This window comes from Chinchilla lanigera, unplaced genomic scaffold (assembly GCF_000276665.1).
Source record: "Chinchilla lanigera isolate Chin_1 unplaced genomic scaffold, ChiLan1.0 scaffold00001, whole genome shotgun sequence".
Lineage (NCBI taxonomy): Eukaryota > Metazoa > Chordata > Mammalia > Rodentia > Chinchillidae > Chinchilla > Chinchilla lanigera.
The window spans coordinates 35894052-35918840 of NW_004955402.1; the positions used below are offsets into that span (position 1 = coordinate 35894052).

Genomic DNA, 24789 nt, shown 5'->3' on the forward strand with positions numbered 1-24789 from the left:
TCAGGGAACCCATATGTTTTTTTTAAAACATAAGAGAATATCTGTGTTTTATTCTTCCCCACTGCTTTCGTTGACTTACTTTTTTCCATGAATCTACATGTCTGTTGGGGTAGATGTGTTGATTCTCTTGAGGGGAACCAGAACCCTATCATCAAGTAAGCATAATGCTTCAGTCCTAGTTTGTAGCCCATTACTGCATGCTAGGGATGTGAAAAATACTTTTGCAGACGCCTTCACTTCCACTGTTGTTCATACTTGCCAGGTATTTGTTATTTACTGTTACAGATGCTAATCTTCCCTCACTGAAATTTACTTCTGTGAATTTTCATTAGAACCAAATTTTAACCAAACTCCAAAGAAAAATTATCAGTATTTAAAACTTTTTAAAAAATATCTGCTTCATTTTATCTTAATGCTTTGAAATTCCTTTATAGTAGACAGGAAAATTTTCCCTATTAATTTTTTGGAACTAAATCAAGGTTTAACTATAACATTATGAGAGAATAACGAGCATTATACTACTGCTGCCTTTAGACAAGGAAAACAGTCATTTGCAACAGTATAAAATCAAATGTTATGTTTCACATCAGAACACATTCTATTTAATTATTGAGAGTATACCACTATCCCAACAGTGATGCTATTATTACTTGATATAATTTTGGAATTCCCCTATGATATATTCCTTTGAATGTTGTTAGTAGTGACAACTCTCTGTATTGAAGATGGATTTCATACTTTTCATAGTGGAGTGGGAAGGAATAAATGTTCTGACCAGGAAATGCCATTTTTAATCCTATAAAATGGGTAATAACTGGCTAAAGAGACCAGTTTTGTTGTGTGGTATATACTGGAGATTTTAGGGGAAAATTCAAAAACATCTTAAGAAATAGTATGACTATAGTGTCTACCCATCATAGATGCTTTGAGAGGACAGAACTTGTTTTTTTCCTTTCAGACTCTGGGTTTATAGATTAAACCCAGAGGTACACTACCCTGAGCTACATCCTTAGCCCTTTATTTTTTATTTTGAGACAGGCTCTTGCTGAATTATGATCCTTCTGAGTAGCTGGGATTCCATATGTACTACCACGCACTGCAAGAGGATGAAACTTCTCAATGCTCCTTCTAGAATAGTAACAATAGAAAAAATTACTGATAGGTATATATCAGTGTGCACATTATTTAATATTTCTCTTTAGGTAAAAAGGGGCCTTGTGTTTTCTTCTTCTCTTCTACCTACTGTGATTGATTCATAATAAATTTTGAACATAATTTATTATTTTAAGAATGCTTAGTGTGTACAAGGCCCTGGGTTTGATCCACAGGACCGCTAAGGAGAAAAAAAGTTTGAAATGGGATTGCCATTTGGAATATTGAAAGACATAGTTGGTTAATCTATTTTAAAAGATAAGTAAAAGTCTGTCTCAAAAAACAAGGAATTAGGTCACAATTTGATTCTTTTAATTAAAGGTGAAAAGTTTGTGTTTTTCATGTTGTTTTGTGAAAATAAAATCCCCCCCAACAATATCCTGTGTGAAATATGTACTTTATTTTAATACTGTATCCATAATTAGGAGCTTCGTTTTTACTTAGTGTTTATTAAAGGCAGAGACATATGCTGAATTAGTCTTTTTTTTTTTTTCCCCCCGGTACCAGGTATTGAACTCAAGACCTTGCGCTTGCCAGGCAGGCGCTGTGCTGCTGAGCTAAATCCCCAGCCCCTGAACTAGTCTTTTAAAAAGCTATTTTTATTATTTACAAACTACTATTTGAGGAAGTATCAATTATTGGCTGTAAATTAAATTTACAAATTTTAATATTTAAGAATACAGGAAGCCATAGTATCAAGTTGGAAGAGTAAACATGTGGTTTTCCATAGGAATTTTTACCTAGGAAAAAGAAAATGATCTTGAAAAACAGTAATGGTTTCTCATTCTTTTGAATAAAGAAGAAATTTTGTAAATTAATTTTCAGTAAGTAGTAGGGAAAAGTAAAGTAAGATACATTTTCCTCATCTGTCATACTACCTGTGTTGTGAAAGAAACCAAATAACTAATGAGGAAAGGTTTACTAACAATAAAAGGGGAAGTTTCTGATTTTGGTTAAAATATTTTCAAAGATTTTTTTTTTTTTTTGATCGTTTTTTGGTCCAGTATTATGGATTGAATCCAGGCCCTTTGCACTGAGGTATAACCTGAGCCCTTTTTAATTTTTTATTTTGAGACAAAAATCTCACTGAGTAGTTTAGGCTGGACTTGAACTTGGGATCCCCTTGCCTCAGCCTCTCAATGCACTGAGATTACTGGCATGCACCATCAAATTCAGCTAAGGATGGGTTCTCAACCAGGAGGCTGCCTCAGAATCACTATGAACTGTATTTAAAATGGAGATGCCTCTGTTCCATCTCCCTCTAGACCACCATGGCCAGACCCCTGTCAGGTGTATTTTCAGCAGGCTCCCAGGTGATTCTGACACACGTGGCCCTTTCTCTCACAATCACTGCCTTAGAGTGGACAGCAAAATCATTGGGAGAACTAACCCATGCTGGTGCTGGTGCTAGTGCTAGTGCTGATGTTGATGCTGATGAGGGGTGAGGGTGGGGCCTGATGATGCATTTCTGACAGTCTTCCTGGCAGTACCTATGTTTTACAGAGAACATGCTGAGAGGTGTGCAGTTTTAGTGCTTCTGTAACTATACGTTTCAATCTACATGAGAATGATCAACTGAGATAATGTTTTACTTAGAACAGCTTTCATCTGGTTCTATTAGGTTTTTACAAGATGTTAAAAGTTAATATAGAACTTTTAAACAATTTTTTCTTAAAATACATAAAAGTTAGAATACTATTTGACTATAGATTTGTAGCAAAAGTGAAATCTAGTACCAATATCCATTTGTAAGATATCCATATCCATTTAAAAGATTATCAAATGGACATTTGTATGGAGGTTTTCTATTTTATTATTCTCTAATGGCAGTATTGCCTTATCTTTTGGTCTCTCTCAGTTACCAGCCTCTGGAGAAATAGGGCTTTACATTTTTGCAAAAGGTTTGCTAATGAGTTAAGACTGACTGTAGAGATTGTTAAGGAATGTGGAGCATTAGTTGTGCCAGATAACAAAGCCCAAAGGGGACAGGGAGCGAGTAAGGAAAACCTTCCTTGGAAAAAAGACCTCATCCAAAGGCCCCTAGAGCTTTTTCCTCAAGCCCATTTAGAATCCTCTAGGACAAATATTAGTTTTTTTGAGACAAAAAAAAAATGTAATTTAGGCTGCCCTTGAACTCACTATGTATCCCAGGCTGATGCTGAACTTTCGGCAATCCTGACTCAACCTCCCTGCGCACTAGGATTACAGGCATGCACCACCCGTGGCTCTAGGATAAATTTTTCACATTCACATAGCTTCAGTATTCTGTTGAATTCACCAAAACGGAATCAGCTCTGTTGAGTGGGCAATAGCTGACAAGATTAATATACCCCTCAAAGCTCTATTTGAGATTCTATCTAAAGCAAAGTCCGGGAGAATGGACTAGCACTGTATTGCCATCTAAAATAAGACCAGCTGTGATCAGGTGTAGGCACACTGCTGACTGTAGGATGTGGCACAGTTCACTACCTACTTTGACCCTCAACTTGCAACTTACACTTTTTACATATAAATGGTAAACTCTTCTACAGATGAGCTATATATGTCATATTTTAAATATTCAAGATAATTCAGCTATAGAAAACTTCCCCATCTGAAGTCAGGGTGAGATTTTTTTTTGTTGTTGTTGAGATAGGGTCTCACTAAGTACTTCAAGTTATTCTTGAACTCATTGTGTAGTCCAGGATGGCCTCAAACTTGAGGTGATCCTTCTGCCTCAGCCTCCTGAGTGCTAGGATTACAGGCATGTGCCACCACACCTAGCTTCTGGTAACGTAAGCAGCAAAAAATGTTTTCCAAATTTCAATACAATTAGGCAGGCCTGCATAGGACGTGAGTCTTTTGTTGAGAGCTACTTAGATAAACTAGTGCTTATATTTTAAAATATTATTCCCTTTTCTTAGGTAAGGGTTTATAAACTTACTCAGTTTTCAACATTTTAAGTATTGGATGTATCCATGTAGAATTTGGTTTTGAATTTGGTAAGTTACACCAAAGATTCTCAGTAGCTACTTCACTAAAACCTTTTGATTTAGTAGTTTTTGTAGACCTACCAGCTGCTATCACTTTTGTGTAAACAAGTTTAAGTAGTACTTATACTTGTGAATCCACATGTGTCAATGTGCATTTGTATTATATATTCTAGAGGATATTTATTGTATTATATGCAGAGACATCTTCCATTAAAAGGTGAGAACAATTAGAATGTACTAATATAAATCTTATGTGTTGAATAAGAAATTTCTAGAGGCCTATTTTAGCTATTTGACAAAACTTCCACCGTTTAATTATACTTTGTCTAAAGACCTATAGAATTAAATTGAGACTGTATTTTTGCAATTGATATTTTTTGTGTTCCTTTGGGTAACACTTCAAGAATTGTTGACTTTAAAAAAAAATTAAAATAAAGCCTTTCTGACCTTTGCATTTAAGATAAAATGATGGGTTGCCTAGTCTTGTAATTGCTTGTGGGAATACTAGTTTAAGTGGAGTGCCTTGGGTAGAGCACATTCTAGATTGACTTCTTAAATGTGGTCTAAGGAACAATCTGAAAAACATCATAATTATGTGAATTACTTTTCCTTTTTGTGATACATTGTAATGAAATGTGTGTTCTTGTATTTTCTTAGTAAAATTTCCTGTGCATAAAAAATACTTGGTGATTGTGGTTTTGTTTTGTTTCTTGTTTGCTTTGCTTTTTTGAGACAGGCTCTCACTTTGTAGTCCAGACTGGCCTCAAATTTAGGATGCTCCTGCCTCAGCCTCCAGAATTCTGAGATTACACCTTATGTCACCGTGCTCAGAATTAATGACCTTGGTTTTTTTTTTTTTTTTTTTCTGACCTTGTTTTTAAAAGCTGCTGTGTATGGGACACTTTTAAAACTTTGGTATTATCATAAACCATAACACACATACTCCAGATTCCTTGACTCCTTGGGAGTTTAGACTTCAGTTCACACATTCTCCCCATCTCTTTAATTCCATTTGTTCAGCTTTCTACTTTTTCTCCTTATTTAATTGCAACAGTGAAGGAATTATTTCTACCTGCACTCACACACACATGCGCGCACATACATTTACACTGAAACTCTGATGTTAAAATAGATCAGGGAGGACTACTGATTTTGTGATTGAAGTAGGGAATGATATAATAGATAATGCCTACTGGCTGCTTTCTTCAAGCCAGACACTTCCAGGAACCTGGTATTCACTTACAATATCCTTAAAAGATGTGGGCACTAATATTTTCCTTATTCACTGATGTAGCATCTTAGGCACAGGGATTAGAGTCATGTGGGTACTAAAATGGCAATGCCAGAATTCAGACCTCTCTTGCCATGGTTTGACCGTACCTCAATCCTGTTTAAACCAGACTGTCCACAAATCTGACCTACAGTTCATGCAGCAGAGCAAGGCTGCAGAAAACTACAGTCATGGTGTGTCTCATTAGGTAATTGGTTCTAGTCATTTCCTGCTGCCTGGCATTTCCCTGTCTTCTGGATCTGATACCTTTCCCACTGTCAAATCTGGGTTCTGCATCCTCACACTCATCAGGTGTCTTGCTTCCAACTTCACAGAGAAATAAAACAGAAGAGAACATCCCCAGGCTCCTGCCCCCATCCATTCAGGTGTCTTCAGAAAGTGAAAAGCAACAACTGACACCAAGAGCCAGACCTGCTATAAGTAAAGGCCAGCTTAGAGGCCAGCTTAGAACCCAGCTTAGAACCCACCTTAGCCTTGGTATTCTGTTGAATATAAACAACTTCACAGAACATCAACATCAGATAAGGCCACTCTGACCAAGATGGACCAAGATAAAAATGCCTCTCTGTAATCAGCTCTGTAAGTAGATAAAATGTGAGCACTGTGTAAACCGCAAAAATGACCAAATGCCCCATTCTTCCAAATCCTGGCCCCTAGGATTAACTGCTGACTAGTTCCTGACTCGTGCATCTGTACTCCCTATAGAAGATTTATTGAGGCTACCAGCCACAAAGGTGTCTCTGCTTCCCAACACACACAATCCAGAGTGAACTTCAGCTTCCACAGACCCTCTGCAAAACCACCCAACCAAACACAAATCCTGCCACAGGTACTTTCTAACCCCCTGCTTACTGAGATACCCCAATTCTGTGTACTGTGTGTCCTTCCTCTTTGCAGTGATAACTTGGTCAGCAACAGGTGTGCTCCTGAGGCTCTTTCGAGGGAATCAACCACCTGCGTTTGCACCCACATACTTAACTGATAATGCCTGCAGCAACAAGAGCCAACTTAACACCTTGGCCACTAGGCCCTACTTACTCCCTCAACTCTAGGGCTTTACCCCCTCAATTCTCCCTTCTCACCACCACCAATTCCTCTACCAGTTTATTAGCATCAGCATGCAAAAGATGTTCTGTATTTACTCTGTGCTACCTAACTTCAATTTCTCACCTTCCATTCTCTCTTGCACCCATTTTTAGTGAGGCCTTCAAATCCACCCTCCTTTGAGGCCTATACGTTGCTAAACAATCTTAAATTTAAGTGTTACTAAGCCCATAAACATCATTTGACACAACTGACCATTTCCTCCTCTTTTTTAATTTTGTGTTTAGTAGATATGATTCCAAAGTTACAAGACATTTGGAGGAATAATACAAAGAACTTCCAAATGCTTTACCCAGATGAACCAGTTATTTATATTTTGTTCCATTTGTTTTCATCATTTCTTCTCTCTTAGCTGCTCATTCAATATACATAAAGGTTTATTTTCTGAATGATGTGAAAGAAGCTTAAGCACTTGATGTATACACCAAACAGTTTCACAACTCTCCACTTGCTGCCCTCTTCTGGAACACTCCAGAGCTCCATGGCTTATTTCTGCACCTTCTGCAGGCTTCTGCTCAAATGTCACATCAGTGAGGCTTTTTCTAACTCATATTTAAAAATTGTAGCCCAAACCAGGCATGTTGGCCCACACTTGTGATCCCAGCACTTTGGGAAGCTGAGGCATAATGATCACAAGTTCAAGTCCAGCCTGAGCAACTTAGCAACTTAAGCTGAGCAAGACTCTTTCTCAAAAAAATAAAAAAGACTAGGGCTATAGCATGAAGAGCCTGGGTTCAATCCCTAGGACGAGGAAAAGAACTGCAACCCAAACTTCCCAGCATGCTAGGTTCCCCAGTAATTTTTCTCCATAGACCTTAATTCTTAGGTCCTCCACATTGGATCCCACCCAACTTGAAGGGAAAAAACTCCAACAGACCAGTCTAAAATAAATCAGATTTTCTGAGAAGGATTTTCTTCATCAAAGATAGGTTAAGAACAACTAGAGAATACTTTTTAATTAGCTCACCATGCTTCTTTATTGGAAGGCTTGGTATGGAGAAATATAGGCCCCAACTTTCCTCTAGGCTGACTTAGGTAGACCAACCAATACAGGTCTTCCATTTGCCAAAGCAACAAAACAGACACATCAGCAAGGAGTGTGGCTCAGTACCTCCTCTAAATACTTACAGCTCTGTTTTTGGATACTAAACAATGTGACCTCAAATACCATCTGTTCTGTGTCTAAACTGAATGGAAGGTAACTTTCAACACAAATAATTTTCTTTCTCAAGGTGGCCTAAAAATTATACTCAAGACATCACATGAAAATGTGACTTCTGGGAGACGACTAACTTCCTGCCCAATTGCAGAGCTCTGAAATCCAGCATCACAGGGATGTCTCCTGCTGGCTGCTACTTAGGGCAGCAGGGATCATACATAGCAGGCCCATTTCTGGAGACCCCAGGACTTCCTGAAAGATAACTTCAGCTCAAGGCCTCCCCTGTGGCCTTTCTCAGCTTGGATCTGTCCTTCAATCTAAGATGACTTGTCTAAGATGACAATCTAAGATGACTTGTCCTTCAATCTAAGATGACTTACATAACATTCCCTCCTTCCTGCTTTCCTTCACTTTGTATCACATCTGTATAGTGGTACATCTCATAGTACTGCTGGCTCCTTTCCCACTGTCACAGGCATTTCCCCTAATGCATTACTGGCAGGATTAATCTTATCCGTCTGCTTCCTGGAAGACTTGCACTAGCACAGCAGGTGATTCAGGATGTAGGTCTGTAGAATACAAACCCTGAAATTATGAGCTATTTGGTGAGGTACCAAACCAGACTGTGAAATAATAACCTAAGCCAATTTGGACACAACCCTTCAAGCAGTACTTTCAGCTCAATAATAACATCGAAGAGGTTAGAGGTGGCCTGAGGATTAGCTGTGCCCCACACCTTACTACCCGATTTTAATGAACCAAATTCTGCCATGTATGCATTCTGCCACCAAAACTCAGATTAATAAGCAGCCACAAAACAATTCATACTACTCTACTAACTTAGTCTGCTCTGGCTGAGTGGCTTTAACAAAGCAAATTATTTTCCTACAATTTTAGAGGCTGAAACTCAAAGAAGAGGGTTTCTGGTGAGGGTACTCTTCCTGGTTTGTACAAGAGTCCTCCCTTATTCCTTGGAGGATACATTGCAAGATCCCCAGTGGATGCTTTAAACTGTGGATGCTTTAAACTGTAAACTGAAATACACACAAACACACACACACACCTTTTCCCTGTGTGCCTCACAGCATTGCCACATAGTACCACAGTTAATTGTCCTTCCATTCATGTTATTCATGTTTTGTTCTGTGCTTCCTTTGCCTCACTACTGTTGTGATTTGGGGGCCATTATTAGGTAAAATAGTTACTTGAACCCAAGCACCATGATACTATGACAGTAACCTCACAACGGAGTGACTAACCTACAGAGAGCATATCCAGCACAGACGCACTCAACAAACAGATGATTTGCATCATAAGGCGGATGGAGCAAGACAGCACAAAATTTCACGCAACTCTGAATGGGTTGCAATTTAAAGCTCATGAATTGTTTACTTCTGGAATTTTCTGTTTTTCCAAGCATGGTGGCATATGCCTGTAATCCCAGCACTTGGGAGGCTGAGAGAGGAAGAGTGCCTTGAGTTCAAGGTCAGCCTGGCTACATAGTGAGTTCAAGGCCAGCCTGAACTACACAGTGAGACCCTGTCTCAAAAAAAAAAGCAACAAAAAATAAAATAGAATTTTCCATTTCATATTTTTGCTATCTTTCTGCTTTTGCCTCTCCTGAGTAGCTGGAATTACAGATATGTACCACAGGCACCCAACTCTTTCCGTTTTGTTTTTGATTTTGAAGTGCTGGGGATTGAATTCAGGTCCTCTTTGCATACGAGGCAAGCTCTCTACCATTGATCTACTCTACCCACGAATATTTCCCTATTCTTAACCACTCTTTTTTTTCCTTTGTCCCTTATATTGTTAGTTGATTGTTTCCTGATACACCTTTGCCCAGCCTTAGTGTTAAGTTCTATGACATTTAAAAATTTTTCTCAGCACCAAAAATACTATACACAAAGGCGGGTCTCAATTAATAAATACTTCAGTACATAAGGCTTTGAAGAGCCCAAAAAGTAGACCAACTGGTGCTTTTGAATGAAATACAGGGTTGGGGTATAGGGTTCCTTGATCCTTTCTTTCTGCTAGTATCCAAAACTTCTGCCCTAGCTGGGCCTGGTGGCGCACACCTGTAATCCCAGCACTCTGGAGGCTGGGGCAGGACTGTCGCGAGTGGGCTACAAAGTGAGCTCAAGGCCAGCCCGAACTGCAGAGCAAGGCCCTGTCTCAAAAAAGAAAGGACTGGCGATGGATGCGGCACAGAGACAGAGCACCCCTAATTCAACCCCCAGTATTACAGAACAACCAAGCAAAAACAAAACAACAAATCTAAAAAGACTATTCAAAAATTCCCACTTCTGTTGCCGCCCCCCTCTTGTGTTTTGTAATCGCTACTTGCTGTTTTACCTTGCGGTCTCATTCCTAAAAGAACGCGTCCGAAATGCTCGGGGCGAGCACAGCACCCTGAACTTCAGATTTCAAGTAAACGGAGCCGTGTATCCTCGGCAAGAGGGAATGGAACGCGGGACGGAGCTCATCAAGATACAGGGTCAGGCGGATAAAGGCCCTTGACTTTTCGTCTTAAGGTACCACAAGTTCAAACTTTCAGGTTCAGAGGCTGAAAGATTCATCCAGAGCAAATATTTTAAAAACATGCCTGAGGAAAACAGCAGGAAGACCATTTCTGACTGACAGACATGACACCGAAAAACACAACGTTTTACAGCGACCTGGGAAGGAGGCCAGTATCCGCAGGAATTTTCCCGGCGCCCCCCGCCCCGCGGAGTCAGCCAGCGCCTGGAGCCCGGCCCAGGACGGGCGCCACCGAGCGCGGACCTCCCGCGCGTCCTAGAGCGGCCGCGCTGGACGCAGGCGGCGGCGCACTTCCGCCTGCGCGCATCGCCGCCCCGCGGACTGCTGGGCCTTGGAGCGGGCCTGTTAGTCGCTTGGCTCCTACCCGGGCCTCGGGGAGAGGGTGAGTGGGGCAGGGCGCGCCGGAGGGGGGCGGGCGCGCTTCCTCGAGATTCCTCGGCTTGGCGCGGCCCGGCCCGGCCCGGCCCAGTTGGGCGCGGAGGAGCCAGGCCCGGGAGAGAGGACGCGTCTCGACCACCGCCTCGGGCCGGAGCCTCGGCCGCCCGGCGCTGATACCGCCGCCCGCCGATCCTTTTACAAAGTGCCGTGGTCGCCTAGGAGCCCGGCTCGCTGGCGGCCGGAGCCCTGGCCTCTGGCCTTGGCTGTGCTTAACCATTCACTCTCTCCCTCTGGCCCGGGTTCTTCCAGCTCTAAAGTGGAGGAGGGTTGGTGCTGTCTGCCTGAAAACTAAGGAGCGCCGGTTCTCAGTCAGGAAACAATGAGAATCACTCGGAAAGCCTTCTGAGTGCTGAGGCCGCGTGTCGCCGGGTGATTTGTTTTCTGGACCCGGAACCACGGGTCCAGGGTGTCAAGTGACAGTATTGGGATCACGACCGGACTGTGCACTTCGTGGAGGGTGGATCACAGTCTTGAAAAAGCGAGCAGCTGTTTCTTTTTGTCCAAGAAGGCAGGGACCTAATCTGGTTTGCTCACTTTTAATTCCTGATATCTAGAATAATGTGCATGTCAGACGTGCACCATTGATGAAATAATTTCTGATTACTTCCTGGTGGAGGATTGTATTGGGTTTGTTTTTGTTTTTTTTTTTTTGTTTTTGTTTTCCATCACTGGGAATCGAACTCACGACCTTGCACTTAGCCGGGCAGGCGATGTGCCACTGAGCTAAATCCCCAGCCCACCCCCCGGGTTTGTTTTTAAACTTTTTTATTGTGCAAACTTTGAAGCATATATGAAAATAGAATAGTGTGTTGAACTTCAACTCAATCACTGTTTCATCTGTTACCCTCACCTCCACTGTATAATTTTAAAGCAAATCTGAAATGTACTATTCCATCTGCTAAATACTTGTTTATGTTTAACGTTTTTAAACATAAATCCATTATCAGTTCAACTAGCATTTCATATTATTGTCTACTTTCCAGTCAGTGTGTACATTTCCCCAGTTATCTCTTCCCTGCGTGCCCTTTATCATTTGACCAAATCAAGACACATACAGACTACACATACTACTTTTTTTTTTTTTTTTTTTGTAGTGCTGGGGATCGAACCCAGGGCCCTGTGCATGCCAGGCAAGAATTCTACCACTGAGCCATATCCCAGCCCCACACATTACTTTTGTTTGGTTCCTCCTACATCTCCTTTAATCTCCCGTTTTTTTTCCTTTTACTTGTTGAAAGAAGTCATTTGTCCTATAAAGTTTCCTACAGCCTGGATATTGTTTTTTCCAATCCTGAATTCTTTCAATAACTGGTGTTCTGTTCATTAGATTCCTTTAATAAACTGGTATTTAGTCTTTTTCAGGTTCTGCTTACATTTTTTGACAAGAAAACCTCCTAAAGGCTTACTGTATATTTCATTTACATCATCAAGAATTAGATAAAATCTTGTTTCTCTTTGTGGACCTTTTGTGTACAAATTGCATCACAGGGTAACCAAATATTTGACCAGGGAATTATAGGAGATGGCAGCTAATAACTGCAGAAGGAATGAGAAAATGTGACTCTTTGGCAAACTCTAATGAAATCAGGAATCCTGACAGTAATCACTAGTAGATGCTAACATCAGAAAGAGACATGATGTGTGCCTCCCTTTTTTTTTTTTTTCCTTTCTGAGACAAGGTCTCCCTGTGCAGTTCAGGCTGGCCTTGAGCTTACTTTTTGTAGCCCAGGCTGGTCTCGAACTCGCAACGATCCTTCTGCCTCAGCCTCCTGAGTGCTGGCATTACAGGCGTCCATGGCCCGACTTGATGTGTGATATTTCTTGATATTTCTCCTTATAGAAATACCTCATACCATTTATTGAGATTTCTTGGGTAGTTGGGCAGAGGGTAGGGGTGTAGAGGAGTCAGGATTGCCCATGAGTTGTTAACTTGCTGAAGCTGCATGTGTGGCAAACCATTATACTGACCTTGCTACTTCTGTAGGTGTTGGGACTTTTTCTTAAAGGTTTTTTTTTAAAAGATTAACTCATTAAATTCAGGTAGGATCAGCTTGTCACTGAATGGTTCTTTTTGTTTTGTTTTTGTGTGGTACTGGGGGTTGAACACCGGGTCATTTGCACTGAGCTAAATCTCCCCACCCCTTTTATTTTTTATCTTGAGATAGTTCTCGCTAAGTAGGTAAATTGCCCAATGTGGGCTGAAATTTGCAGTATTCCTGCTTCATCTTCCCATTTTGCTAAGATTACAGGCTTGTGCCATCATACCCAGGTTCTTAAATCTGATTCCATGTTAGAATTACAGGGGAAGGATCCCCTTTTCCCTCTTACTAAAATATCAAAGTACATTTCCAACAGAATTTCCTGTTTAATTATTGTGGAATAACAGCCTAATCACTGCTATGTCTTAAAATCTTTCCAGGTAATCTTGTTCTACTCCCAGAATTTAATATTACTAGTCTCTGTTTGTTTGTTAGGGCTTGGAAAGTGGTCTTCTTTATCACTTTCTAAAATATCCTTCAGAACAACAGGGCTTGCAAAGTGATTACGTTCTATTGTTTTTTTCTGCATTTTATTAGCCTTTAAGTTCTGACTTTCTACATTGTGTCTGTCCTCACTTGTGCAAGCTGTAGCTACTAGGGGGACCCTTTGCAAATTAAGCTGCTTGTCAGAAGAAGAGTTGGTCCTTGAGGTGCACATGTGGAATAAAACATTGAAGGGACACTCGCAAAAGGATTGGGATATGATGTACTAGTTTGTGAGGGATGTGTGAGACAAGGGAAGTAGGGAGCTGACTTAACCCAAAATAGGAAGATTAGGTCATGTGTAATTAGCAAAGCATGTTTGGCCTTATGATACATTCTTGAAAAATCATTAGTATTACATATAAAATTAAATAAATACTATTCATTACAACTGAAAGAAGGTTTAAAAGCTAATAGTTCCTGTCCTGCCCCTCCCCAACATTCTGATCCCCCCAGAAATAATCAGGGAGTAATCCCCTGTTTGATAAGTGTAGGGGTTTGGAGCATTGTTATAAAGATGAGACCATCCCATAGCCACCTGTAACGTCTCATTGTCATCCTTTGAGGACAGTAGTTACAGACCTGAGTATTAACTGCAGAATGGTTAATAGATAGTTAATAGGAAAAAATAATAGGAGTATACAATAAACTATTCAGCCATTTCCCTATGGATATATATTTAGATTACTAAAGTATTTTAGCTACCTAAAAGCACCAGAGTAAACTTTATTGTACCTAGATCCTTTATTTCTATAGGATGGAATCCCAAAAATAGGACTTCTGAGTTTGTTATCAACAGCATTATTGTTACTGATAACACTTATTGTCAAATACTCCTCTAACACATGATAGTAATTCTTACCTCCACCATCAGTAACTACTGGAGCACCCATTTACTCATCTCCCTTTATCTTTAGTAGCATTGGCTAGCATTACTTCATTGCTTTTTGCCAACTGATGTGTAGAAAATGGTGTCTCTTTAATTTGCATTTCTACTACCTGGAGAAAGCACTTTTATGCTTATTGGCCATTTGAATTTCTTCTGTGATTCTGGCATATGTCCTTTGCCTGTTTTTCTTTTCCATCAGTATTTTTGGTTTTTAAAGATGCATTTGCATAAACTTTTAAATTGTATATTTTTTTCCTTTTTTTTAAGATAGAGTCTCACTGTATAGTTTAGGCTAGATTTGAACACACTGTGTAGCCCAGGCTGGACTCAAACTCAGGCATTCCACCTGCCTCAGCCTCCTAAGTACTGGGATTATAGGCATGGGCCACGATGCCTAGTTTACACAAACTTTTTTAAGGGGCACTGACCTCTTGTCAAAAGGGGTGAAAATTTTTTTCCACTTATTGTTCTTTGACTTTGTGTTATATAAAAGTAATAAAATGATAGAAACGTCAAATGAAAGTTATGTTTTTAAATTTTCTGGGCTTTTTGCTTTGACAGTAAGGGCTTTCCTGTCTCCAAAGTTACATACATACTGTCGTGATATTATGTCCTTGCAGTGTTGGGAACTGAATCCAGGGGTAGGCAAGGGTTGTACCACTGAGCTATAGCCCCACACCCTCTCCTAATTCTTCAAAACATATTTTATTGGATTTTTATATTTAAATTTCTAATCCAAGATTATGTGTGGTAGCACACACTGATCCCAGCATTTGGGAAGATGAGGCAGGAGAATTACTTTGAGTTTGAGGCCAGCCTGGGGTACATAGTAAATTCAGAGCCAACCTAAATTGTATAGCAAGACCCTGGCTCAATAAATAAATAAATAAATAAATTTCTAATCCATATGCAGTAATTTTTATATACAATGTAAAACAAGGGCCTTGTTTTATTTTGCTTTTATTTTCTGTAAGAACAGTCAGATATATCAGTACCATTCAATAAATAAGCCATCCTTTCACACGTTATTATATATTGATTTCTTATGTATCAGTTTATTTCTGACCTTCTCTTTTACCTGTTGATTCTTTTGTATGTTTATCTTATATTCAGCTCTCTGTGGTAGTTTTTCTAAATACTGTTTTCCTCCTTGCCATCACTGTAGACCACTGTAGGTAATCTAGAACTGGTTATGTGTACGTTTCAGTGCATTTTCACTTACTCTGCTTGACACACATCCCCCATTATAGAACTATGTTAGAGATGGCAGATATGTCCAGTAATAATGAAAGGAATAGTGGCAGGAGTTGGCAGAAATCTGCACATTCAACAGGTTATTGCTGATCACTTAAAATCACAGTACCCTACCCAGTCATTAGAGGAGTGAGACATTTACTCAGCACTACCATGAAGTAGCATTATTATGGGCTATCACAGAGCATGATTGCTCAGAGGAAGGGTTGATCACCATGCACTATTCAGTAAACATAGTTAGATCCTACCTCTTGCCCAGTACCTCAGCTAAAATTGTTTTGTATTTATTTTAAATTAATAAGTGGAAGATACAGAGAGTTTTGTATGACTTCTTACCCCACAACTCCCAGTTTCTCCTATATGAATGTCTTCCAGTGAGGTGCATTTATTACAGTTGGTGAGCCAATATGACACACTGTTATTAACTGAATTTGACTTAATTCTTTGTGTTGTACATTCTGTGTACAGCTGACCAAAGTATGGTGATGTGCCTACACTTACTGCATCATAGAGAATAGTTCTGCTGTTCCCTACAATCCTGTGTTCCACCCAGTAGTCCTTCCTTTCCGCATATTACCAATGGACACTGATCTTTTTACTATCTGTATATACATTTGCCTTTTCGAGCATGTTATAAACTTGGGATTCAAATAATAGTTTTTGTTTGGTGGTTGTTTTGTGGCTAGGGATTAAACCCAGGGCTTCATATGTCCTAGGCAAGTGCTTTACCTCTGGCCCCTCAACTAGTTTTTAATTTGTGTGTGTGTATGCACACATGCATGTGTGCGTGTGTATGCACAATCATATATAATCATACTTGGTGACTTGTAATTTTAACCAGTTAAGAGTTACAGTAAGGGCTGGGGTGTAGCTCAGTGCTACAGGGCTTGCCTGGCACGAATGAGGCCTTGGTTTCCATCTCCCAACCCTGGAAAAACAGAAGAGCTATAGCTAAAAATAATTAAGAGTTGGGAGGTATAGTTCAATGGTAGAGCACATGTTTAGCAAGTGCACTTAGGTTCAAAACCTGGCACCAAACATAAATAACAGTATGTCACATAAGAACATGTTTGTTTTTGTTAGAGTGATTTGAAATAATCCCCAGGTGATCTTTCTGTTGCAGAGTAGAAGATGTCTATGGATGTGACATTTCTTGGGACAGGTGCAGCATATCCATCCCCAACCCGGGGTGCATCTGCCCTGGTCCTTCGGTGTGAGGGTGAGTGCTGGCTCTTTGACTGTGGGGAAGGAACACAGACACAGCTTATGAAAAGTCAACTGAAAGCAGGTTAGTGCGCATTCAGCTCTCTCTGGTTTTGCTTCAGTTTCTTGGCTCTCCTGGGCCCTGTTGTTCAGAAACAGCCCTGACAGTTGCATCCCACTTCAGTGCTAGAGCTCTGGCAAGACTTAGAAGGCCCTCAGGCATCCATCCATGAGTGCTGAACTTCATGTACTTGTTTATTTGCTTGTCATTCATTCTGTAAATGTTGAGAGCAAGGATTTCTGTAGGCTTAAGGGAGGAGGATAGGGGAGGGATACATCAGGCATATTGGATAGACACTGCCCTAGCAAGGGAGAAGGGGCTGTATTTCCAGAGAAAAGAGTGATCATAAAAGTATGTAGGTGTTCAGAGGAGGGAGACACTCTTTTCCACTTGTATATGTATATAGGTATACACAGGGTAGCTATTGAAAGAACTTTATTGAAAGGAACAGTTAATGTTTTTTATTGGGTTAGGCATCACAGAGAAGTTGACTGTTGAGGGGGAGGAAGAATTCCCAGGCTGAGAAGGGAATTGCAGTCAGAAGAATGCAGTGAGCCAAGGCCAGCACCTGGCAGATAGAGAAGTGAGTAGTGCAGAGTCTCAGCCCAGTTTTGCAGACCTGGGTTTCAGTCCCAGAATGTCTATCTTGTGACTTTAGCAGATTAGGAAATTTAAACTTTACTTTCCTTCTGGCATGAGGGAAAAGACAAAAGAAAGAAAAAGGAAAAAATATGTATATATGTATACACAGGGTAGCTAAGATAGTTATACTACTGATTTCTATTACTTTATTGAAAGGAACAGTTAATGTTTAATTGTTTGATCAATCTTACATGCCTATATTTGTTTATCTGAGTTACCAATTTGAATATATCAGTATGTAATACAACAACCATTGTTAATTTTCTATAACCTTGTCTGAAAACATATATTGCTTGTATTGTTTTTGTGTTATTCTGTAAATGTCTGTGTGTCTCAATATGTTTTCATTCTTTTATCTTTAAAATAAAAAAAAAGGGGGCTGGGGATTTAGCTCAGCAACACAGCACCTGCCTGGCAAGCGCAATGTCATGAGTTCGATTCCTGGTACCAGAAGAAAAACAAAAAAATAAAATAAAAAAATTTTACTTTCCTTGTCTAGAAAATGGAGGTGAAAACTATGTAGAAGGAATGTTATGAGAATTATATGTAATATAATAATTCCTCTTTTGTGTGGTTGCCTCCTTCAATGAGTTAAATGTTAGCTCAAAGGCCACCTACTCAGAGACTTCCTGAACTGGTTGGGTTAAACAGCCCTTCTCTCACCCCATTCTATTATTTCATCCTATTTTTATTGATTCCTTATCATCGTCAGTATCTGGAAGTATGTTAGTTAAATAGTTTGCTTTTGTGTTCTCTATCTCCCTGTACAATAAAGTAAGTTCAACTTACATAGCTAGTAGATGCCTAGTACATATCTATTCAGTGTGTGAATGGGTAAGATGATGAGCAGTTTAGTACAGTGCCTCTTACTTTTTTGGTCTTGATAAAGTATTTACTGTGGTTATTCCTACACCTCATCATTGGGTGTATCACTTGATGTCCAAAGGAAAGATACTTCCAGTGTCCCACTCCTTGTTCTCGTCTTGGTCTAGTGATGGAAACTGACATGCAGACAATCCTGAAGCATGTAATATGCTAAATAGAACAATGGGGTATTTTTAAAGTACTTTTGGAGCACAGAGGAGGGGGCACTAACTAGTAGGGCATGTGCTTAATGTGTGCAAGGTCTCGGTTCAGTCCCCAGCACCCAAAACAGACTGCAAAAGCAAAATGATTATAAAACAATTGTTAAAAGTATTGTAAAAGCATGATTTTAATATGATTGTAATAATTTTTATGTGGGGCTGGAGGTGTAGCTTAATGCTGGAATGTATGTTTAGAGCATGTGTGAAACCCTGAGTTTGATTGCTGCATGAAAAAAAGAGCAAGAGAGATTTGCCTAAATCATTTAAATGATTGTAAAATGATTATAATGCTTATTGTGGAGGTTAGAACAAAACAGAAAAGTATAAATAAGAACCCCCAAGTTCTCTTCCTATAGGTAAACTTTCTGTACATGTAGATGTGGTAATGGTATGGCTGTATTTGTGTGTGTGGTGTGTATGTATGTGTAGTTATGCATAAGTGGAATCACACTATACTGGCATAACCTGCTTTTTTCACTGGAACCATATATGTGTACAGTGTATTGTAGACCTTTTCCTGTGGAAGAAAGTATACTTTGCTGTCATTTTCAGAGGATGCTCAGCATTGCACACCTCTGTGGGAAGTTTCCCGATCACTCCTTGTTCTCGTGTGACAGAGAATACATGCATTTTTCTCTTTTCATTTGATAACTTCCTCATACCTTTGATAATTGTGGTTGCCATTACTTCTCCCTCTGAAATCAAGTTTCTTGAAAAATGAAATGTTTGTCTCTCTTGAAACTGTGATAACTGTGGGAAGCAATTTTCTCCTTACTTAATTTGCCTCACTTGCTTTGGGTTCCCAGGCTGTTTTGGTGTTCAGCTTTAGCTTTGTTTTGGAGTAGATAGGAAGGGGCCCAGAAAGGCTGATGTTGCCAATTTTGAGACCAACATACCATCTGAACTCAGCGGCATTTGTAATCTTTTTATCTGCAGAGGTCTCAGTTCACACTTGGAGCTGGCTTAGCACCCTGGACAGGGGGAAAGGGGAAAATTAAAGGATTTTCAAAGTCAGAAAACAGCAAAAATAAGGACACACACAAAAAAAGAAGAAAGAAAATTTTAAAAAGGGAGCATATTGCGGAAGCTTCTAGAGTGAGAGTATCTTCTCCTCCTGGGGATTCTGAAAATCTAAAATCATCCTCTGCCTAATCCATTGTTCTCTGTCCCTAAGCTGGGTGTAGTCATTCTAGGCAGACTTGCTTGGAGAACATTTGCTGTCATAGAACGAATCACATTGCAATAAATGGCTCCTGTTCTTTTATGGTATCAATAAACTGCTCCTGTACTTTTATGGTATCAAATGTTTAAAATAGGTGGACCTTGAGCAAGGCCCAGAAGCCTGTTATACTGGAAATATGTTAGTTGTGTTGCTACTTTCAAAATGTCTGTGGTGCATCTCAGAAAATGCTGATGTGGCATCGTGCCACATACCAGCAGTAAATTCAATTCACCATTGGCTAAATCGAGTTATAACGTAAGCCAGTGAGCACTGAAAAAGCTGTTGTGTTAGTTCAGATTAAAAGCAGGAGATGGTCCCAAGTGCCTTTACACAGTACGATAGGGGATCTGGCCCCAGTCATTCCAGTGTTTGTTGCCTTCCTTCTCCCATTCCTCTCTGTTCCTCACCCTCATCCCTTTTCTGCTTTCCCTACTACTTCACCAGGACAGCCAGGGTCTGCCTTGGTTGGTTAACCCCTGTCCATTATAGAGTCCTTAAAAGGCAGTTCTGGGTTCAGACACTGGAATCAGTGAAACCTTTTGTTTTGGTACAAGTACAGAACATGTTTGCTATCCTCAGAGGAGGCAGTAGGGGGCAGTGTAGCTGCCAGATGCTTTTGACACAAGTCTCATCTAGCTCTGAATTATTTTGATACAATTTTATATTTTCTGTGGGTTTTCTTTTTTTTATAAGTGAGAGAATATGTAGGAAAACACCTTGAAAAATGCAGGGCCGGGGATATACCTCAGTGGCACAAGCATCTGTCTGGCAATGGCAAGGTCCTGAGTTCAATTTCTGGTACCAAAAAAAAAAAAAAATATATACAAAACTATATAATTTTAAGAAGTTTTATGAAAAAAAATCTCATTTAAAACCGTCCAAGAAATAAAGCCATTTTTGCTTATGGAACCATGTAGGAAAGAAAGGAGTGTCTGTTAACTTCAACTTAATACTTTTAGCATGTTAGGCTTACTTTAAATAGCTTTGAGTTTTTATTTTTTAAATTTCCAAATATGTTTCTTTGTCTCAATCAAAAGGGAGAATTACCAAGATCTTCATCACACATCTTCATGGAGACCATTTCTTTGGCCTTCCTGGCCTCCTATGCACAATCAGCCTACAGAGCGGCTCCGTTGTCACCAAACAGCCTATTGAAATCTATGGCCCTGTAGGGCTTCGGGACTTTATCTGGCGAACGATGGAGCTCTCTCATACAGAGTTGGTCTTTCCTTATGTGGTCCATGAGCTGGTGCCTACAGCAGATCAGTGTCCCGCAGAGGAGCTAAGAGAATTTTCCCATGTGGATAAAGCAGACAGCCCTCCTAAAGAGGGACAAGGAAGAACTATCCTGTTAGACTCAGAGGAGAACTCATACCTTCTGGTTGATGATGAACAGTTTGTTGTAAAAGCATTCCGCCTCTTTCACCGAATTCCCTCCTTTGGGTTTTCAGTTGTGGAAAAGAAACGCCCAGGTAAACTCAATGCACAGAAGCTAAAAGACCTTGGTAAGTGTGTGTGTGTGTGTGTGTGTGTGTGTGTGTGTGTGTGTGTGTGTTTCCTTCTCAGAAATTGAGCTCCTTAGCCTTTAGAAGTGTCGTAGTAACCTGCCTTCCTGTATTTCAGGCCTAAAAATAACATTTTCTCCACTCTGCGCAGAGTTTGCTTATTAAGGAAAATCTGTGGGGCCAAAAGATGCTATTCAGAACAAAAGCCAAATATGTGGTGTTTTTTTAATCCTTCTCTCTTCAGCTTCCTGGATTCACATTCTTAATCTGTGGAATCTTCACTTTATACTGTCTGGCTGGTAAGGTTGTTTGGGTGGGAATGGTTTCTTTGTTGTGGTGCTGGGGGTTGAGCCCAGGGTCTTGCATATGCTAGGCAACTACTGTATCACTGAGCTATACTCCCAGCCCTCATATCTTCCTTTTGAAGTGTATTTTCTTTCTGTTTATTTATTTGCTTTGAGACAAGCTTTCACCCTGTATTCTAGGATAGCCTTGAACTCACTATATAGCCCAGGCTGCCCTTGAACTCGAGCCATTGCTCTTGTCTCAGCCTTCCCATGTTGGAGTTACAGGCATGCATCATCATGCCTGGCTAAAGTATATTTTCAGTGACATTTGTGGCCTGAGAATTTTTCCAATGATTCTTAACTTCAGAGTTGCAGATAACTACTTTTACGGGTTCCTTCTCTATCCACTTTGCCTATTCACTCAAACTTGACTAACTTAATCTGATTTTCAGAACACTGTACCTCTTTATATACCTATAATCCCAGCACTCTGGGAGGCTGAAGCCGTTGGATTGCCAGTTTGAGCCCAGCCCAGTTTAGCAAGACCCTCTGTCAATCAATCTATCTCTATATATAATATAATTAAAAATAAATATCTGCCTCTATAAATTTTATATATATATAAATTAAAAAATATATATATATAATTTAAAAGGGCCAGGGCTATTCCTTAGTATATAGGCTCTGAGTTCAATTCTAGTACCATCAAAAAAAAATTAGAAAACCCATACTACACCTTAATCAGTTTTGTATACTAGGGCTCATTGTGGTGGGAAGGAAGCATGCAAAGACTTAGGGTTCACTGAAGGATCCTCAGCTCCTATTTTTTTTTTTTTTTTTTTTGGTACTAGGAGTTGAACTCATGACCTCACACTTGCCAGGCAGACGCTTATGCCGCTGAGCTATATTCCCAGCCTAAAACCCATTTTTTGTTTTTTTTTTTTTTTAATTTTTTTTTTTTATGGTACTGGGAATCTTAACTTGGAACCTTGTGCTTGCCAGGCAGGCGGGATTCCACTGAGCTATATTCCTGGCCCCTTTCAGCTCCTATTTTTAGTTTTTTGTTTGTTTGTTTGTTTGGTCTTTTTGAGACAGGGTCTCGCTATGCAGTTCAGGCTGGCCTTGAACTCACTTTGTTGCCCAGGATGGCCTCAAACTCAAAACGATCCTCCTGCCTCAACCTCCCGAGTGCTGGGATTACAGGCGTGCGCCACCACACCCAGCTTTCAGCTCCTATTTTGAAAGAGAGGCCAGGTCCTTTCCACCCCCTGCATCACCACCCCCCTTGGCATTTCCTTTCTCTATGTTTGTTTCTTTATGTATGTAATCTCTTCCCCCTACCAAAATAAGATGCTAGATAATGAGGAAAAGCGACTTAGGCCACAGTCAATTTTATTATCTCAAAGCCTGTGGAAATACTATCATATTTGGAAACTTTAAACAGGATCTGAATTAGAACTGGTGATTATACTTGTGTTTAAATGTTGTCCAGAGTGATGATCAGGTGTTACTCTAGATTAATGTAAGATATAAGCCCAGGTTGGTTAGTGTGGAATTGCCCCATTTACCAAGAAGATTGGTCATGTGCGATTGCCTGAAATGCTCCTGATTTGATGATCCAAACAGTCCTCTCTAATGATTTTTCTGTTAAATTAACTTGTGGGTACCTACCTTGACTAGACACTGATTATGTTATTGTTTGATTATACTCTTTTATTCTACCCAAAAATGTGCTTATTAAATAAAGCACTTTTAAAAACTGTTCTTTCCATGCACACAGCAAAGAATCAAAGCTGTTATCTTGACTATAATAAGGCCTTAGCAGGATTTAGAAGTTTAAAAGTCCTCTGACAGACATACATGGGAAGTGTTTTAAGTACAAAAACATTGTTAATAACTAACACTGAACTTTTAAAATGTATAAATATTCTAGTTTTCCACAAATAGTAAAACAACAATTATGAAAAGAATTGGATGCCTATCCCATTTGCTATTTGCTATACTATTAAAATACCCTTTTAAAAGGTCATAAATTCCATATCCATGATATAATGTTATCTGCCTTCATCATTAGGTGTTCCACCAGGTCCTGCCTATGGGAAGCTGAAAAATGGAATTTCTGTTGTTCTGGAAAATGGGATTACAATTTCTCCCCAGGATGTCTTAAAAAAGCCTATTGTTGGAAGAAAAATCTGCGTATTGGGTGACTGCTCTGGAGTTGTGGGTGATGGAGGAATGAAGCTGTGCTTTGATGCAGACCTATTGATCCATGAGGCAACCTTGGACGATGCCCAGATGGACAAAGCAAAGGAGCATGGCCACAGCACACCACAGATGGCAGCAACATTTGCAAAGTTGTGCCGTGCAAAGAGGCTGGTTCTGACACACTTCAGTCAGAGGTACAAACCAGTTACTTTGGCCAGGGAAGGAGAAGCAGATGGCATTGCAGAACTGAAAAAGCAAGCAGAATCAGTATTAGATTTCCAAGAAGTGACACTAGCAGAAGATTTTATGGTGATTGCCATTCCGATCAAGAAATGAAACCAGTGTTCCTACATACATATTGATGTGTCTGTGAATATGTTGCCAAACCTACAGTCTAGGTTTTTGTTTTCTGTTTTTTGTTTGAAATTATTTTGGCCCTAATAATCCTAGAAGGGATGGAGCTGCATTGCTGAACTGACTCAGTAGTAAGAAGGCAAACTTTCTGATAATAAATCTTTTTTAAAGATTAAAAAACAAGCCAGGCGTGGTGGTATATGCCTGTAATCCCAGCACTTGAGAGGCTGAGGCAGGAGGATCATTGCAAGTTTGAAACAGCCTGGCCTACAAAGTGAGCTCAAGGCCAGCCTGAACTGTAGAACGAGACCCCATCTCAAAAAGACAGAAAAAAAAAAAAAAAGATTAAAAAATACCCAGCATCCTTCTTGAAGTACAAATTTGATAAAATGATAGGTTTTTCAAATATACTTCTCATTTTGTGGCTACTGCCCCAGATACAAACCAATACTCCATGCAGTCTTGGGCCTAGTTCTGCCCAGCTTTATTGCTGTTATTGATAAAGCATACAGGACTTGGCCTCTTGGCTAAAAATGGTATTTTGGCATTTTGTGTTGAATCTATTTGTGTTACTAACAGAAGACAGAGAAAATAGCTTGACAGTGGCTTTGTTAGAATACTGAACACAGGATTGGGCCAGGAGTTTGTCTTAGTATTCTTTCTATGGTTCTTATCTGGGTATTCCTTAGGAATGTAGAAACTGTGGGGATGTATTCTTGTCATAAGGACTGAGGAGTGGTGTGGTGGTACTGGTATTTAGTCAGCAGGGGTCAGGGAATCCAGATGTCCTACAGTTGAGTTAGTCCTACACAATAAAGAGTTCTCTCACTCTAGCTGGGCATGGTGGTGCATACCTATAGTCCCAACTACTCAGGAAGGCTGAGGTAGGGGATTGAAGTCAAC

At 40.0% G+C, this 24789-nt stretch overlaps 1 protein-coding gene across 3 annotated transcripts; it reads left to right on the forward strand.

Annotated features, from left to right (window-relative positions):
• Positions 1–10500: 10500 nt before the first annotated feature.
• On the forward strand, positions 10501–24069 carry Elac1 (elaC ribonuclease Z 1). Of its 3 annotated transcripts, none has more exons than XM_005372938.2 (4): positions 10501–10601; positions 16446–16610; positions 20573–21007; positions 23402–24069. In XM_005372938.2, exons 2-4 carry the CDS (start codon positions 16454–16456, stop codon positions 23866–23868), a joined length of 1059 nt encoding a protein of 352 aa, XP_005372995.1. In that variant the 5' UTR covers positions 10501–10601; positions 16446–16453; the 3' UTR covers positions 23869–24069. The 3 variants fall into 3 exon arrangements, with proteins under 3 accessions (XP_005372995.1, XP_005372996.1, XP_005372993.1); XM_005372939.2 differs by having other exon boundaries at positions 16446–16541; positions 20573–21040; XM_005372936.2 differs by having other exon boundaries at positions 10502–10601; positions 20573–21040.
• Positions 24070–24789: the final 720 nt, after the last annotated feature.